We start from the raw sequence: 18713 nt of genomic DNA, 5'->3' as shown, positions 1-18713 counted from the left end.
GGTGAACCACGGTGACAGGACTGTTAGTGCCAGTTGAAAATAACAATAACCCAATAGAGCTAAAAAAACGCCGGAGTTGACTTTTAATGCTTATTTTTGCGTGTTCGGTGCAAAAATGAGGCTTTAAAGATTTCGGGCGCTAACATCTAAACAGCATGCCTGCAGACCCGGTACGTACAATATGCGCATGTCATTGATTTCTGCTAGGCATTTTTTTTGTGCGTGTGTCATAGTGACAGTAACGTGGATGAATCGTTTGTGCCTCGTGGAGGTAGGTCGCGGGTGGGTGGGGGGTTATTGCAATGACTCCGTTGTCTCTGATCTATCATGAAGTCGTAGCAGCTATCGCAGCCTACACTCGTACTGGTGCCCCTGTAAGAACTCATACATACAGGCTGGTGCCAACTTTTATCTTTTTCACGAACGTTCACCTTTTCTGATTATTATACTTCGCATCGCCATATGAAAATTTGTCATCCTACGATGCACATTTATTGACTGTCATGATAAATTGATTTAGAGAGAGATCGCGCTCGGATCGGCTTTTTAACTCTCCGAGCCCTCCCCACAGCGCGCCCACCGCCACCGGCGCACGCGCGTACACCATGGTTTCCAAACTGGAAGCGGGCATCGCAAGCGGCCCGGCTGCCCCCGCCCTTGTTGGCGCTCCGCGCGGTCTGTCTCGTTTTTTGGCACGGCGCCACGTGCGGGACCGTCCCCGAGCGGGGGAGGAGGTGGGGCGGCGCTGCTAGCGGCGCGCGCACTTGAATCGCCGTCGCAGCGGCTCTTCCTCTCGCCACTAATGAAGGAGTCCCCAAGACGAGGCACTCGGAGTCCCAAACAGGTCCGGACCCCGTCTCGTACAACAGCAGCAGCAGGATGCATCACATGCTATGGATATACGTCGCCCTCACCGTCCTGCCGGCTTTCGCCTGTGAGTTCTTTATTTTTTTCCGTCACAAATAGCGCGTGCACTTCCCATGGCGCGCTTTTCTAAAGAGGTTCGTCACCTTGGCGGTTTTGTTTCTCCTCCTAGTTTCGAGCTGCGCGCGCGCAAAAGCGCGCGACACCTACACGTGGGTCTTTTAGAGCCTCTTGCTCCTCAAGGTCAACGCGGAAATAGGCTCGTGGGACCCGAAGTAAACTATGTTCCTGTTTATGACTTTCTATTAATTTCGAACGTCTTGGCGCAGCTTGCCTTTGCCGCAGTAGCACCGTGCTGCTTTCTTGTGCCGTTCCAAGGTATAGCACACTTGCACACTTGCACACTTTCCCCAGGGACAACAGGAATGTCTGTAATTGTTTCTATCGAACATAATTCTTACCCTGTTTCCCATGCTGACTCTGCCGTTACAACAAGCAGGGTTTTGCGAGATCCCTATCAATGTCACAAGTTGAGATGAACGGCGTAGGTGGTGACGATTCTAGCCTACAAAGTAAATGTTTGCATATTGCGAGCATCTGAGGAGCGATTGCAACGCTAACAAAGAATCCTCCCGTCTTAGTCTGACACTTAGAAATTAAATGTGCTCGCTGCTTCAGGCACCTTTCCTTGGAGATCATAATGTAACCTCTTGAGCATTGTTCTTCAGAAATACATTTCCTAAGTCTCTCGTTTGCGCAAAATTCCGTATTCTTTGCGAACTTTTCTGCGGTCGTGGAGTGTCGTAGACAAGTGGAGCCAATATTGTGCCTTTACACGCCCATCGTTGTGAGACCTGTGCAGATGTAGTGACCATGCATGCACGTGAATGCGAGAATACAGGAAAATACACAGTGAACGCACAAAAGTGGAAAGCTAGAGATCTCACCCCACTAAGAAATTGTGCACCAGAAAATCACTCGTAATAGCGTAATCGTCCGTCAGCGCAAACCATATCGCAATGCATATCCAACTCTCCCAGATCGCAACTCTCACTCGTAAAAGCATGCAGATTCTGCAAGCATCGCGCTGGAGGGCTTCCTTTCAATTTACTTGTGTTTTCCTTGCTGTATCAAGCAAGCAACGGCAGAACCACCGCTCTCACGTTTGTGGAATATTGCCTAACGGGTTGGCTGCACACGAACGCCGTTACGCATGGCAGGGAAGATGACTCACGTGGGATCTTGAGGTTCACTCGAATGTCGAATTTGGTTATCATGCCTAGATGCACATGAATCGCAGTGCTCATCGCATCCTGTATTGCTCTTATGGCTGCAGCGTGAACATTCACTGAAAAATAAGGAAAATGAGAACTCCAACAGATTTCTAATTTCTCTGGAACTTCGTTTGAGACTCTGGCAAGCATTTCAGTAGATACAGCGTTACTCAAAGCGCTCTTCAAAAGACGGGTGCTTTTCAGTCAGCAGGGACAGGGAAGCTTTTTCTAGAAGCCGCCTTAAATGATCTTCGATTTCCGGCGCACCTGTAGCGACCGCGGATTAGTACAGACAGCACTTTAACACAATGCTCGCTCGCTCATTCGCATTCGATTAGTTGCGAGAAGATCGTAAATTCAATTTACGGTAACTACTTCTCCACAACAAAATCAGATGCAATCAATATATAGGAAGCAAGAATCTGTAAGTGTGGCTCAAATGCAATGGAAGACTAGCAAATGTCATTGTAAGCGCATAATTAAGCATAAGCAAAACGTATATATTTATCTTCGTTAAGTGTCTACAACTACGAGCACGAAAGGTGTTTATATATTGTCAAATAATCTGTTACAGTTTGGTAAGGTAAAACGCCGCTGCTTTGGGAGCGATGACCTGAATAAGCAAGAAAACATGTGGCGCTTTTAAACTCTGAATTAATTCTTTTTAGGTGCCAAAACCACGATTTGATTATGAGAAATGCCGTAGTGGGGGACTCCAGTTTCATTTTGACCACCTGGGGATCTTTAACGGGACCCCAAAGGTCGGAACATGGGTATTTATTGCGTTTAACCCCCATTGAAATGCGGCCGCCGCGGCCGGTATTCGATCCCGCGACCTCGTGCTTAGCAGTGCAGCACCATAGCCGCTAAGCCAGCACGGCGGATGCTTTTAACCTCCGACTGATTACTGAACATGGAGTCAAAAGGTCTCAGCAACATCCTAAAGCTTTGATCAGTTTCACCGAGTGATCTAGAGCTTGGATACTCCCCTCCGTGCATGTGAGCTATGTTGCACTGGCAATCAGATGCGGCGTTGTGTTTGCTGTGCACCTTCGCTACCAGAACACACGTACGCAGCAAGAACTTTCAGATACGTCTGTGTGCGCGCGTGTTCCATAATTAAAGGCACGAGCAATAAGGAAATAAATGAGCACAAATGACTTTGGCACTGGTACAATTGTGCCGGCAAGGATGTTTCAGCATGGCATGATACTGCGGAGGAGGAGGAAAAGAAGGAAGGAAAGGTAGGGAGGTCAACCAGACGCATGTTCGGTTTGCTACTCTCCACGAGGGAAGGGGTTTAAGGAAAGAAAGAAAGGAGAGGGAGAGAAGAATGTACTATCAGTGTGAATACATGCGGTTGTCTATCACTTCGTGTCTATAATCGGTCAATGAAACCAGTCGATTTCATGAATCGTAGCAGTGCCCGCGTCGCTTTGCAAACCTGCGATGAGTGGGGCCATGGTCCGAGAATCTTAGTCTCTGATGATGGTCTGCTGTCTAATAGGTTTAACACTCCACAAAGAACGTCGCGTATGATGGTATAGAGATTACAAAAACACAACACACGCTCGATCGTCTCTTCACAGTTGCATGAGTCACAGATCGGTATGTCGGACATTCCAATAAGGAATGAGTAGGCTTTCGTAACCACCCCTAACCAGAGGCGGCACAGTAAAGTTGCATCACGGCGGGAGAAGTTCGATGGAATCTGGAGCTGCAATGTATAGGATCCAGCCGGTGCAGACGGCAGTTGTAGAAAATCGGGGTGTTCCACAAAGTTTCAGTCTTGGTTAGAGCAAGTAAGCGAAGACCCCTCGCAGCGTCTATCCTTGATAAGGGTGTAGGAAATGCCAGGGTTTCTTTATGGGCTGACCTGGCGGAATCATCGACAAGGTCATTTTCGACGACGCCACAGCACCCCGGAAGCCATTGGAAGATGATGTCATGTCCATTTATGAGGGCTTGATTGAGAACCTCTCTCGTCTCAAACACCAGTTGTTCATGGGTCTTGCGTCGTAAGGCTGACAGCAGACTCTTTAAGGTTGCCTTGAAGTAAAAAAAAAAACTGCGCACTTTCCAGGTTTTCCTTGAGCGATGTAATTAACTGCGGCACGTAGTGCAATAAGTTCCGTCGCCGTAGAGGTAGTTATATGGGACACCTTGAACTTAATTGAGACTTGTAAGACCGGGATGATAACAACGCCTGTAGAGCTGGTGGATGAAACAGATCCATCGGCGTAATGTGCGTTCTTTGTTCATATGCCTTGTTCAGTAATGGCAGTGTGAACTGACGTAGAACCACTGTTGAATGAAGGGTCTTCTTCGTAATTACCGGAATCGCGAGGCGTACTTGTGGCTGTTGTAGGCACCACAGGTGTAACAGTGGCCTTGCTGCTGGTGTAAATCCCGACTCAACGTAGCCTTGACGTGTCACAACAAGTTTGGAAAATGTGGCTTGAGGTCTTTGCGCTGGCAAAACATCAATATAGGGGCTGGGTACGTGACACAGATGTCGAATCTGTGCTCGAAGGTTGTCAATTGTTATATATGTTGAAGCCAAGTAGTCTCTAGCAATCATGATTGTTGCATGAGTCGAGGCGCATCATGGTAGTCTAAGACATGTCTGTAGAGCCTGGCGTTGTAAAACTTTCGAGAGTACGAATATTTGTTTTACATGTGTTCGCCAAAACTGGCAAGCTGCACCGTAAAAGCCCAGAAACACTGCACTGTACAGCTGCAGCATGGACCGTACCGACGTGCCCCAGGTTTTTCTGCACAGGAACTTTGTACAATCGACGTTGTACAATATGTACAATCGAAGTTAACCCCCGCTTCAGGTCGATGCAGTGGGGGCTCCACGAAAGGCCCCTGTCAATAATCACCCCTAAGAAGCGGTGAGACTTCTGGTACGTGACAGCCTGGCTATAGTGAGAAACAGGGTACGGCGCCATGGGCTTGCGGAAAGCGCGATTAACACGCATTTTTCGATTGACACACTCAGGTCTTGTTTGCAGAGACACAAACAAGTTAGGGTGGCTGCCGCCTGAATTCTTGCGCGCACTTGTAGACGAGTCACCGCAGATGGCGTAACACAGATATCATCAGTGTGCATTGATAGGTGAATTGGCTTGGGTAACATTCCAGCAAGGCCAACCATAGTTAGGTTAAAGAGAATAGGGCTCAATACCCCGCCCTGTGGGACGCCACCGTATGTATAATAGTTGACTATCGGGTCATCTTCGGTCTGCACAAAGAAGGACCTTCTCGTCAAATGGTCGCGGATCCACTGAAACAGTCGGCCATCGATACCAACAGCCTCGAATGACTCGAGGATCGATTCATGTGTGACATTATCGTACGGCCATTTCACATCAGGAAAGAGCACCACTGATATGCGTTTGAGGCATTTTTGTCGTTGCATGAAGGCTGTGAAGTCAATAGCAATCTATTGATAACCTGTCTCGCCGGAAGCTTGTCATGGAGTCAGGGTACACATCGTGTTGAAGATACCATTCTAGGCGTGTAAGGATCATCCTTCCCATTACTTTACCTATGCAGCTTGCCAGGACACTGGTCCAGACGGGCTTCGGCACTCAAGGCCTTAAGGGCTCTGCTGAAGTTTTTAAGGACATGCGAATTGTGCGATCGCCTTTGAGTGTTGTATCGCGTACTATCGCGTTACTGCGTGAATTTTCCGATTTCTCTTTTTTTTTTCTCCTCTTCTTCTTCTCTCTCCTTTTATTCCCTTTTATTGCACAGGGTAGCCAGCCGGTACTTACACTGGCTAACCTCCCTGTCTTTCCTCCACTTTGTCTCTCCTCCTTGCCAGGACAATAGGGCAATATGACGTCAGGTCGAAAGGCGGCTTTCCTTGTTTGAGTAGTGGTACGAGCCTAATAATCTTCCATTGCTGGGGAACAATGCGGTTATGTCATGAGCGGTTGTAGTATTTGAACAGGTCCTGCCTGACCTCTTGTCCAAGATGGGCAAGAGCTGCATAGGTGATGCCGTCGGGCCCTGGGGAAGATGAACGTCGAGAAGCAGTCAAAGAGGCGTCCACTTCTTCCATAGTAAATAGAATTTCCATTTCTTGGACGCGGCACACAGGGACCACACTCACATCTTCGGCGTTGGGGTGACACACATGCCAGCGACACACGCACAAAAATCATTCGCCACCTCAAGTTGCGTCCGGCATGTAGGGCTAAGACCATGAAATGATGTCGCTGTTGCGGAGACGAGCGCAGGCAAAGAACAGTACCCCAGATGCATGAAAGGGGTTCACGAGGGTCCAGTGATTAACAGAAGGACTTCCAACGTTGATCCTGCAATTTGTCCAAACGGCGCTGGATTCTCTTCTGTGTTCTGCGTGCCATTCGCAGGTCACAAACTTCCTTTCTGCGGCTGTACCTCTTTTCAGCACGCCGTCGAAGTGCAGTTAGCCTTAGCGCTACATCGAATTGGGAACGGTTCGCTGTCAACTTTAGGAGGCATGAAGCTTCTCGCATTGCCTCTGTGATGGTATCCTTTAGGCTACGGCCAAGGTCTTCTCTATATGCATTTTCCATGTGTAGCCTAAATTTAGTCCAGTCGATTCTTCTTACTTCATTCAACGAGGGGGAATTGTTTAGCCCCCCTGATCCGCAAGTAGGTAGGGATATGGTCACTTCCATGGGTTTCGATGTCTTAAAAGCACTGAACTTGTGAAGTGAAGCATCTTGATACCAAAGTCAAATCCAGGCAACTGCTGTACTTAAGGCCTCGAACGTATTTAGGACTGGCATCGTTCATGTCATGGCATGATATTGCAGTGAGCGGCCCAATATAATCATCCCTTGCCACTGGCACCTTTCTGGGCTCGGTGACCCTGATTGCTTAAACGGAGTGCTAAAAAGTTCTAACCTAGTCTGCAGCTTCTAGAAACGTTATCGTCAGTGGGGAACAGAGCAAACTCAACGAAAGATGTGCAAAACAAAAATGGGCTTAGAAGCTTAGGTGCTATCTAGGTCTTGTGACCTAGTTTCGGTTACATCAAAAACAATTCTAGAAATGCGGAAAGTTCACTAATGAGAGAGGCAGAGAAGTCGCCCTGTGCCAACGTGTTTTAAACTACTAGTGTGTTTTGGGAAGAGCACCTACATAAAATGAATGATGGGAACATGATCGAAGGATTTGCATGCGAGAGGTCCCATAGTTCTGTAAGCGCGCGTTTTACGCGAATTACATAGTAGGTAATGTTAATTTAGTTAATTTCAATTTGTTAGAAACTAATATTGAAGAATACGTGTGCGTTTGTATGTGTGTGTGCGTGTGTGTGTTTTCTAGAAATCAGAATAATATGATATTGAGAGATGAATCCGGACGTAAGTGAAGAACGAAGCAATAAGATCACAACAGCGGACATAAAGAATCATGCGGTTGCTTTATCGGTCGAAATAACTATAGCACCTAAACATAAAACGGTGCGAGTTTGTAAAGCTATAAGCAAGGGTATCTGTTTAGAGCTCATTCTATCGCCGGAAAAGTGGCCTCGTCGGTTTCTTGCTTCTACGAAGGAAGAGCCGTTGAATGGGCTGTGCCTCCAACTGCCTCATATTCGAAGGATTTCGATCGTACTAATATAGCCTGCCTTAAGGCTTAAAGAAGGATGATACAGCATATGAAAATAATAAACAGCTTACAAACTGCGCGATGAAGTTGAGTGAAATTTGGCCTCTCTCCTTCTATAGACCTTATTAGAGTCTGTTTGGTATGAGGGTAGGTTAACCTAATGAATAGTGGTGACACAAAAAAAAAAGAAAAGAAAGAAAAAGAAACAACCTTATAATTTCACTGAAGCATAACCCTTTCTTGTGCAATTTTTCCTGTAGCAATGGTAATGTTGCGGTAGAAATATCTGAAAGAGAAGAACAAACACAAACTATTATCAGAAATCTAAGCGTCAGCAAATTTAGATACATAATTTGTCGGCTTGGTGATGTACGTAAGCATGGTTATCCTATGCAGATACCTCGAAAATGTCCATGCGTCGCATCACACGTACTGCAGGTTGGAACTCGTTGCCGTATCTTTGAAGCTCGTTGTCCTAAGGTATATCGCTACTTTGGATAGTACAACGTAGACTTCGAATGACTGAAGCTCTTCTTCCATACCTGACCCTTGCGCCATAAGAATCCACATGCCATCATGATCAGTCTTCAAAGAATTTACGGCCATACTTGATGCCATCACGATTGCGAAATAAATCCGAAGGACGATATACCCAGCCTCCAACATCTTGAGTGCTGGCAATTGATGACATTATATATATATATATATATATATATATATATATATATATATATATATATATATATATATATATATATATATATATATATATATATGTATACAATAGACAAACAGTATTTGTTCTTTCGATGTGCTTGGGCCGTGGCGCACGAAGCACGTAGTGTGGGTGTGCGTGCATGCACGACGACGCAGCTTCACGGATCTCGAAATGGAAATTAAAACTGCATCCACAGAGAGACGAAACGCGTAAGTCACGAGCGCTTGCTCATACAGATGCCTCTGCCCTCGCCCTTTCCTTCTCCTCCTCCTTCCTCGCTAGAGATTTTGCCTCCTCTGGACGCGTCGTGTAAGCGGGGGTGGTTACGCAAGTGATCTCACCACTACGCGTCAACTCACGCCGCCGCGCGAAGTCACACTCGCGCTCGCACACGCGCTCACCGCGTCCCTGAGGTCTGCGGTGTGTTTTCCCACCGGAAATAAATTCAGTGTCACCTGCATCTGTGCACGGCCGCTGCCTGAGGAGAGACCGTTTTATTTTGGGCGCCGGCTCGGCGCTCCCTCGATTCTTGCCGCTTGGCAAGGAAGGATAGGGGACGGAGCGAAATGCCTCGCCGGTGAAGCTCGCGCGTCGCTGATCCGTTGAGAGCCGGCCAAGCGTCGCGGAAGGAAGGAAGGTTACACGCTGCGTTCACGGCCGCGGCTTGACTCGGGAGACGAGCAATCTCGTGAGCACTGCCTTAGCTTGTCCGGAAACGCTGCTTTCAGACTCTGTCCTTCGGATTCCCCGCTACGGGATGCAGGCATGGCGCGTGCGGCTAAGGCGCTTCATTCGGCCGACGACAATTTGTTTCTTTCGGTCGGAACACGTGTCTTCACTTTCAGCGCAGATTTGATTGTAAGATGCAAAGACGGATGCAAGCGCGTCACTACAAATCCGGTGGCTGACCAAGCATTGATGGGATCATGGCACATCGTATAACCATGTTACGAGTCCTTTGTTCACAGTGAGCGAGAAACTTTGTTGTAAAGAAAATGGGATCTGTCTACGGTCTACCAGTGAACTTTCGTCGCATTAGTGTTGTGTGCTGTAGGAGCAACATCTGTGTGACCGCGGCCACGCAGACTTTCTCTATCCGCAGCCAACGAAGCAGAGTAGATACGCCTATGGATACGGAAGCTCCAGAATGTCGTGACCGGGGTTCCTAGTTTTTCATGGGCGACTATTATACCATAACACAGCCATGCAGTCGACCAACGCACAGCCAGGCATGTCGACCATATGAATGTGGCTTTAGCCCAGTCGCTAGCAGAAAAAGAAAAGTAATAGAATTCCATATTTGGCCTAGAAGTAATGATTCGACTGTGCGCACCCCCCATGAATGGGTTTAAATATGTAACCGAACAACGTACACGACGAACGACGTTACGCCACAAGTGCCAACGGGGAGAACGAACAGATATGCGCCAATTCGAGGAAATATACACGTAGCACAAAATTTTGATGGGAAAGATTTTACTTCGTGCGCTGCGTAGAACAAGAAATAAAAGCTCGAAAAATTGCCGTAGCCATGCCTTACCGCGCTGGCTGCACAACTGAGATAAACTGCATCGCAACTGTCAACTTGGATTTCAACAAAACCCGCGGCTCCCTCAATGCTTTTCGCAGTGCTTTTCCTTGACTTGCTATTTTTTGCTGTTCGAACGGCTCTGAACTTATTTGCAGCGACAGGAGCATTATGCAGTGTGAATAGATTAGTGGATAGATGACATTCTACCGCTGAGCACGAGGTCACGGGTTCGACTCCCAGCCGCTGCGTCCGCGTTCAGATGGGGGCGGAACACTTGTGCACCGCGCTTCGTGAGCACGTTAAAGAACTCTAGGTAGTCAAAATTAATCCCGAGTTGTCCGTTATGGAGTCACTCATAACCGGCTGTGCCCCCAGTTTCAGGCCGTTAAACCATACAGTTTAAACTAATTTTATTCTTCCCCTCCGATGACGGCTATCTTCCTTTTTGTTTGCTTGTTCCCCAAACAATTGCTCCCACCCACCACGGAAATGACCAACCAGCCCGCGGTGGTTGGTTGGAGGCAGCGGGGGCGATAAAAAAAAATGTAATACTTTAAAGTAAAAATTAGCAAAAATATATTCTGAATAAAATTTATCTAATAATTATAAATTATGTGTTATTACAGAAAGTAGAGTATTGTTTAGATAAATAATCGATGACTTCAGCTTCTTTGTGACGTACGCAACTCCCTTTCCTTCTGGTATAGCATAATACATGTTTGAGGAATCCGAAATACATGCATAGACTTTAGCGCACTAACACTCTATGTCTAAGTAGACTGAATTTATTTTTATAAGGTTCTAACGTAAAACCATACACGTTATGTTCGTGGATATATGGCTAAAGGGTTATATTTTTTTTCGCGGCAATCAAACTTATTGCTTGGAAATATTTGATTTAGAAAGCTTGGTGCGTCGTGTTTATTTTCGTTTCTTTTCTGTGTAAACACGGTGGGTTGGTTTGCATAGTAATTAGTTCGATGAAGTCGCATCAAACAGTAATATTTTTTTGTTTCGATTATTCAGCAGGACAACCTACAAGCACATACCTTCCCGACGTGTCGGCAGCACAGCACTTGAAGTGCTCTTGAAATATAAAGTTTCCTTACACCGTTTCTGAAATTCAGTGCTTGAGAAAATCAATGTCCGATTCGTCGGTAGTGATGCACTTGCTGCGTTAAATGTTTCTTGTTTTAGGCTCAATGGGTCGTTTTAAAGGTCCCGGCTCGGGATTACAGGCAACTCGGAAGCCAATATGACTTCTAATACTAAAAGGAAAACAATATGCACCCACCTCACAATAAGACGAAGCTACCAATGAAACCCACACGGGTTTCTGAGAAACGCGTGTAGTTTGCTTCGCAGCTTCGTGCTGCACTAAAGATGAATGCAAATTTTTCCCTCTCGTGAAAATTCCTGCACCTTGCGCGCTAACGCAGAACTGACTTGCCATTTTTCTTTTTACAACTGATCTCACGACTGAAATGAAGCAATGTCACCTGCGATAATTGAACGAAAGAGATTTGAAGAGATTTTTCCTCTGTAGTTGCAGTGCTCATGTATTGGGTACCTGGTGGCTGTGGATGGTATGACTTACTAAAAAAAAAGAAAAGGGGGGGAAACAACAGAAAATAAGGTTAGGAAACAATCGACGATGGTTGCCAGTGCAAGCGGATAGCCGAACGCTTCTAGAAAGCTGTTCGCTTATTAAATGAGTGATGCGCTTGAAGGCGTATGTTTGTTGCAGCGTGAATATTTAGGCAGTGTTTGTTGTTCCACTGCGTGATTCCATAGAGAGGAATCGTTAACCAGCATACGTGTAGCGGTAGTATAGGTAGCTATAGATACGTAAGCGGATTCGTTAAATATGCGCGGTCTCCAGCGGCACGTGCGCCGGCGTGGAAGCCATCTGCCGTCCTCCTCTCCCGCAGCCGCCACAGGGGGAAAGGGAGAAGGTGAGAGCATTCCTTACCGAGCGCTGCGCCGAAGCGTGCATACCCCCAGACGCCCCAAAGCTCTTGCCCGCGGCAGCACTTATAATAGTCGGAGTTCGGCGACGAGCTCGCCTTGAAACTCGGTCGCGTTAGCGCACGCGCGCTGCGCATCGGCGCCTTTGTAACGGCGGTGAAAGACCCACCGCGGACCACGAGAGCGGGCGAAAGGGCCAACGAAAGCTGCTACGTGGCGTTGTCGTTGCGACGTCGCTGTTAACGCTGGCAGCATCGATGCTTTCGACGTGCTTTTTTCAGCAATGACATGTTTTTTTCTTTTTTTGGAGCCTGCTCCATTGTGTTTATGTGCCATATTTAAGACTCAGCGCCATCTTTGCCGCGTACGCCACTTTAGTGCCGTTGACGCAGTTTTCGCGAGCCCGACGAGAAAGAATCGCCGCGCCAGTACATAGCCATCCTGTCAAGGATACTTTTGATGCGGCGCACACAATGCAATTCTCATCCGCTGCAGTGCTGTTTGTTCTGGCCTGTGAAATGCAGACGCACGCGCCACCGCTCCGAGTCTGCGTAGAAATAAGCACCTTGCTCTTTCTTTTTTGATTGCAAAGCGCTGTTGTTGTGCGATACCCGAACTGCCATGGCATCCGTTCCCAAATGCACATTGCTGGAACGACACGAGTTCAAGTCACAGGGATGGCGGTTGCGAATGGCAGTTCTCTTTCTTCTTCGCCTTGTGGCGAAGCCAAAGCTAAGGGTAAGATGACGACCTGGTATAGACAATGGTCGTCATCAGCGGAACAGAATGGACAGGCACGCAACTCCAGTTTCGAGTACTTAATCACGATCGCACGCACGCACGCACAGATAACCTTCCCAATGCGGCCAAGTATACATGAGACGGCAGCTGGCATGGCCATTTGTGTGACTGAGCTGGCTCATTCAGGACTTCTCCATTAGCAGCAAGGCAAGAGAAGGCGCAGTGGTGGAAAAGAAAAGAAAAGTAGCGAATTGATTATGACCGAATGATTAGTTCGCAGAGTTCGCAAGAGTGTACACGGTGTAGAGGATAGAAGCGCAAAAGTATATTAAGACTGCAGGAAGGGGCGACATCTCGAGTCGGTGTGTCTTTCTCCTGCAGTCTCTGCATTTCACACTGAGATATTGGCCATACCAAGCGGGCGATCACACAATATGAGTTACGTGGCACGTCACCACCGTTTGATTAGCAGTGTTACATAAACATGTGTTAAACATAGGTTGGTTATATATATATATATATATATATATATATATATATATATATATATATATATATATATATATATATATATATATGTGTGTGTGTGTGTGTGTGTGTGTGTGTGTGTGTGTGTGTGTGTGTGTGTGTGTGTGTGTGTGTGTGTGTGTGTGTGTGTACACACATATACCGAGTCGTTTGGAGAAGGAGTTGGAGAGAAATGGCTCGGTGACTTTCCTCGCCCTTGGCACCGTGCGCTTATGATCGCAGCCTGGAACCGCTTCGTGGGCTTTGCAGCAAATTTAAGAAAGTGATAGATTCTTTACTGAGCGGCTTTGCCGACTCTGCAGTTGAACTCTTTCAAGTGGTTCGGACCAGAGTAAGCAGAACAGGAAGCAAAAGAAAAGAAAGAAAGAAGAAAAGAAAGAGAGAAGAAAAAAAAAAGAAAGTGGAACAGAATACGCGCCGGCGTAAAATATGTACGCACTTACGGCGCGCAACGCACCGAGTAGGGGCGACCGCCTGAAATTGCCGAAAGCGTTTTAGAGGTCGTAAGCGAGTCCAAAAGGCCCGGTGCGCGATATGGCTGTCGCGGCCTTCGCTAGACCGCATTCAAGGCCTGCCTTTATTAAGCGCCGACCGACTCCGCTCTTGGACTCGAAGCCGTGGGGAGCTGTGCGTGCCCGCTAGCTCTTGTTTGTCCCGACGGCTCGTCCATCGCTCGGGGGGCCGTGAGCTTCCCGTGCGCAAAGAGCTTTCCGTGAGCTGCCTGTATACGCACATCGCGTAGGGGCCGTGGTGCAGTAGCGCGCTGAACTTTCGCAACGCGGTCAGAACGCTCTTAACGACGCGGGAGTGCTTTTGCGCTTTCCAGTGGCTGTCGACTATGGGCTAAGGATACGGAATTCCAGTAGAAAACGATGTGCGTTTTTGCTGTTATATTCAAGTGCTTCGCCAGTTGTTGAAATATCATCTGCCGTATATGCCGTATAATAACCTAGGATATGCTACGTGTTATTCCAAGTGATAAAAATTACAAATAAATAATGCTACATAGACGGTCACCGTTTGTACAGCGCACCACTCATATAGGTCGAGTTTGCCCAAATGATTCTCGGAGTACCCCGATAATGACGACGCTAAATACGAGTGCACTGATGACGCCTTGATTTGTTAGTATAACTTTTATTTTGTTCGTGTAGTTATTTATACTTGAAAGCCATGCATGCTCTTGTTTACTCGCCAAGCCTGTCTTTATAGACCACCAGTGGCAGCAACAGTGTTGTTATGAATAAACTGCAGGTGAGAAAAGCGTTAAAGACATCATACGTGTACACATGTTCAGAAAATAGAGGCGACAGCTGTAAATTTTCATAAGTTTTCAGCATGTCTGAACGCCAATGTGGATATATGAAATGAAAATGAAACTATTTGAAACACAGCCCTGAAAAATATGGTGATTCTACATTTATTAGGACCAGGACCGCCGGACAGCGGCGCACAAGTGTCTGGCTTATGTGTTGATAGCAGCCATGAAACACTGTAGGAGCGAACACTTAATCTTCATTAACGCTGTTGTTGACGGCCCCGGAAGTGCTAAAGGCAAAGTTAGTCGTATCCTGAATTTCTAGATGTATGCACACGTACGCGGTTAGGTTTTCGGAATTTGATATACCGGAGCACATTTTATGACCACGTCAAAATTTTCTTTCCCCTTGTGTTGGGCCGCCTTTCCAGTTTACTTATATTTCGTGCACAGCACGCAATAAACGCTAGTTGCAGGTCAGCACTTTGACGTCTATATACTCAAAAAAGTTTACGCACATAAATGTGCTGGTTCGTTCCAAGGCTAAAACCTTTCTCCTTAACACTAAAAATATTTATTGCACTCGATGGCTTCCTTAGCATTAGCATAACCTCCTGCGTCGATAGGCCGGGCCGGCAACCAACCATATTATGTTGTCCAAATGAAGGTCAACATCTCACTAAGGCGTTCGATACAGTGTTTCATAGATACATTCTGCAAGCCACGGCCGGGATAGGCCTGGGAGTCAAATTCCAGGCCTTTGTCAGGTCCTTTCTCATGAATAGAACTGCTACTATTCAGGCGGGTCAGATTAGGTCGAGCGTGTACGGATTGGGAGCTCGGGGTACCCCTCAGGGATCAGTCATCTCGCCACTGCTCTTCAATATAGTCATAAAGGGTTTATCAGATAGGCTGGGCGGCCTCCAGGGCATAGGTCGCGCACTTTACGCAGATGACATCACAATCTGGTGCCCAGGGGGCTCCCTAGCTGAAATGGAGCAAGCTCTACAAGCGGCCTTGGACGAGACGGAGGCTTACCTCGCGGACACGGGTCTCAAGCTGTCTACGAGTAAATCGGAGCTGTTGCTTTACAGAGCCGCAAGGCACGGGGTTCGGGGTCTGACACCCCTCAACCAGCTACCCGTGGTATTATACGCGAATAATGGGCAGAAAATTCCTAGAGTCGACTCAGTTAAGATCCTAGGCCTGCTCGTAGACGCGAGGGGCTGTAATGCCAGAACAACTACCCACGCTACAGCCAAAATGGAGAATATGTTGCGGCTAATTGCTAGGGTGTCCAACCAAAAGAAGGGGTTAGGTGAAGACAACCTCCTTCGGATGTACAACGCGTTCCTCATGAGCCATATTAGCTATGTGGCGTCAGCTCTAGTGTGGACAAAAACGCAAAAGACCAAATTAAATACACTCATGCGCAAGAGCATCAAGAAAGTGCTAGGCTTGCCTATTGCCACGAGCTCCGACAGGCTAGATCAACTCGGTATGCACAATAGCATAGACGAGATCATAGAGGCGCAGGTCACTGCCCAGGTGGTTAGGCTATCGTCGACCCAAGCTGGCAGGCGAATTCTCGACGAGGTTGGCATGGCTCCTAGGATAATGGAGGACCGGCCTATAACATTGACACGTGAAACGAGGGCGACCTACCTGGTGAGGCCCTTCCCGCGGAACGTACATCCGCAGCATAACGAGGGTAGACGTAAAGCCCGTGCACGAGCCATATTGAAGAAAGTTAGAGATGACAGAGACTCCGCGGTCTTTGTCGATGCGGCGCAGTACGGGAACAGGAGAGTGTTCGCGTTGTGGGTTGTAGACGGGCGGGGGGTGCTTCGCTCCTCGGCCTCGGTCAGAGCGGCCACCGCGAGTATAGCAGCGCAAATTGCGGTTGCGCTGGCCTTGTGTGACCCAGAGCGTTCCTACATTTACACCGACTCGAGAGACGCAATCAGAGCTTTCGAGTCGGGTAACCTCGCACGAGAAGCGGCCTCTATTTTAGAGAAAAGGGCTTGCCCCGGTTTTCATTATATCACGTGGTTCCCCGCACACATGGGGACGAACGTTCTGGAGGGCTTCCCAAACCTCAACGAGCTTGCCCACGACCGTGCGCGAGAACTCACGCGCCGCGACTGTCTGGAGGCTCCGGAGGGGCAGGAAGGGACTCAGCAGAACGATCCAATCCTCACATTTAATGAAATTACTAAACATTACCAACTTGGTCGGAGAATTTATCCTCTGCCTCACCCGAAGCTCAGTAGAGGTCAGTCAGCTACACTTAGAATGCTGCAGACGGAATCTTTCCCGTCGCAGGGACTCCTCAGTAGGATGTATTCGGATGTGGACCCTAGTTGTCCCGACTGCACTGAAACCTTTTGCTCAATGGCTCACATGCTCTGGCGATGTCCCGCGTTGCCTAACGACTTCCTCTCCAGCGAGACAGCCATCGACTTTGACGCCTTTGACGCCATAACGACTTTGACAGCGAGACAGCCATCAGAGTTGACATCATGCACTCTACGTGTTGTTTATTCCAACTATCATCCTGTTTACATGCTACAAAGTCGAAAAAAAAGTTATTTTCTCACCATTAACAATCTAATCCATACTTCTTAAAGATGAGGAGCAAAATCCAAGGTAGAAACGCAGCATCCTTCGTACACCCATAGCAGTTTTATTGTGTTTAGTGCATATTCTTGCTTGTACCGTGGTTTTGCACAGTTTTACACTCCGACATGTACTACGACGATGATATGAGCATTCGCTTTGAAGTGGGGCACTGATACGTGCCTCCAAAGTTGTTCTTTAAATCATCCTGGTGAATACGAAATACCTAAGTATATAGCTAGACCGCGTCAACGCCCTCGTCCACTTGTTGGCAAACGCAAACTCGCAGCACAGGCGTGCTTGCGTTTTCATTACTTTCCTTGGCGAGAGGTCATAATGAATTGCGTTGAGAGAAACTAAATAAATAAATAAATAAATAAATAAATAAATAAATGAAAACGTTATTCATCTCAAAAAGGGAAAGGGGGAGGCGGGACAAAGCTGCTTAACGGCAGCTTGACCTAGCTTGACCTAGCCGGGTCCCCTTTGCTACAATTCAGCATACTGGCATATGTACAAGGTAGTTTGACGTAAATATAGGCACTGTACGAGAGACAGAAAACATGCGAAGAAAAAAAATTTTTATACATTAGCAAAAATATACGGGTAATACGTTCAGTTACACAGTACAGTGCCCGATTTAGAAGCAAAAAAAAGAGAAAGAAAAAATGCAACACCAATAAACAGAGATGTCGACAAAATTACACAAATAATACTATAGAAAATGATAGGAAATGGAGAAAAAAGAAATAAACACATTAAAGTCAGCGAGTTTGTGTGTGTATATATATATATATATATATATATATATATATATATAACAAGAGCAAGCAAGGGTCATTCATGGATCTCTTGTGATAAGAAATGAATGAAAATGGAACGTAGTATCCAAGTTCAGTCCATTAGTAGCCAGGGTGTTTAACAGAGCAGCAATGCGGTATGAAACCAAGTGTTGTCCATAATCTGTACGACAAAAACGTTCCAGTCCAAGTCTGTATGTCTCGTATTATATGGAATTTCTCGATGGTTCAGGTTAAGCAAGTTCATGTAGTCAACATTTCCCTATTGAAGTGGCGACTTGTACATTCACACCAAGCGAAATGAGTAAATAAATTCAACCGACGTTATTTTGTATACGAAAAGAAACTATTTAGAAGTGGCTACTATGGGAGAAATATTTGCTACTGCCCGAATCGCGTGTTCCTGACATAATTTTCATTTGCTGATGTTTTGCTTTGATGTTGTTGCCAACACTTGGTGACAATAATTTAAGGTAGATAGAAACAGTGAATTACATACCGTTCGTTTCACAATATTGGGAAAGACATGTCGGTGTCTGTGTGATAGACCTGTTATTCTGTTTAGCTTACTGCAAATAAAGTCGAAATGTTTGTTCCAAATAAGTTTTCTGAAAATATAACTCCTAGTGTTTCGATCTCACTTAAAATTGTAATTTATTCATTGTTTAGATACAGCATCTTTTCAAGATCTAGGGCCTTATGATTTGCGCGCTTGTGTTTTCTTTGCATTCATTCTCAGGCAATTTCTATCGCACCAGTTTAAAATATCCTGATGCACGACGTTTGCAAAATTAGTGTC

General features: G+C 46.7%; 1 protein-coding gene across 2 annotated transcripts in view; it reads left to right on the top strand.

The window, feature by feature from the left end:
• The first annotated feature begins 717 nt into the window (after positions 1-717).
• LOC126542484 (uncharacterized) overlaps positions 718-18713 on the top strand; it is a 70352-nt gene continuing 52356 nt past the window's right edge. Inside the window, exon 1 of one of the 2 annotated variants that reach the window (XM_050189570.3) lies at positions 718-934. In XM_050189570.3, coding sequence (XP_050045527.1) covers positions 880-934 — 55 coding nt within the window. In that variant the 5' untranslated portion in view covers positions 718-879. The remainder of the gene's footprint in view (positions 935-18713) is intronic. The other variant, XM_055077283.2, reaches the window with a different exon arrangement.

The sequence above is a fragment of the Dermacentor andersoni genome, chromosome 2 (assembly GCF_023375885.2).
Source record: "Dermacentor andersoni chromosome 2, qqDerAnde1_hic_scaffold, whole genome shotgun sequence".
Classification (NCBI taxonomy): domain Eukaryota; kingdom Metazoa; phylum Arthropoda; class Arachnida; order Ixodida; family Ixodidae; genus Dermacentor; species Dermacentor andersoni.
The sequence above is the reverse complement of the archived record's forward strand: the minus strand, read 5'-3'. Positions and strand labels throughout refer to the sequence as shown.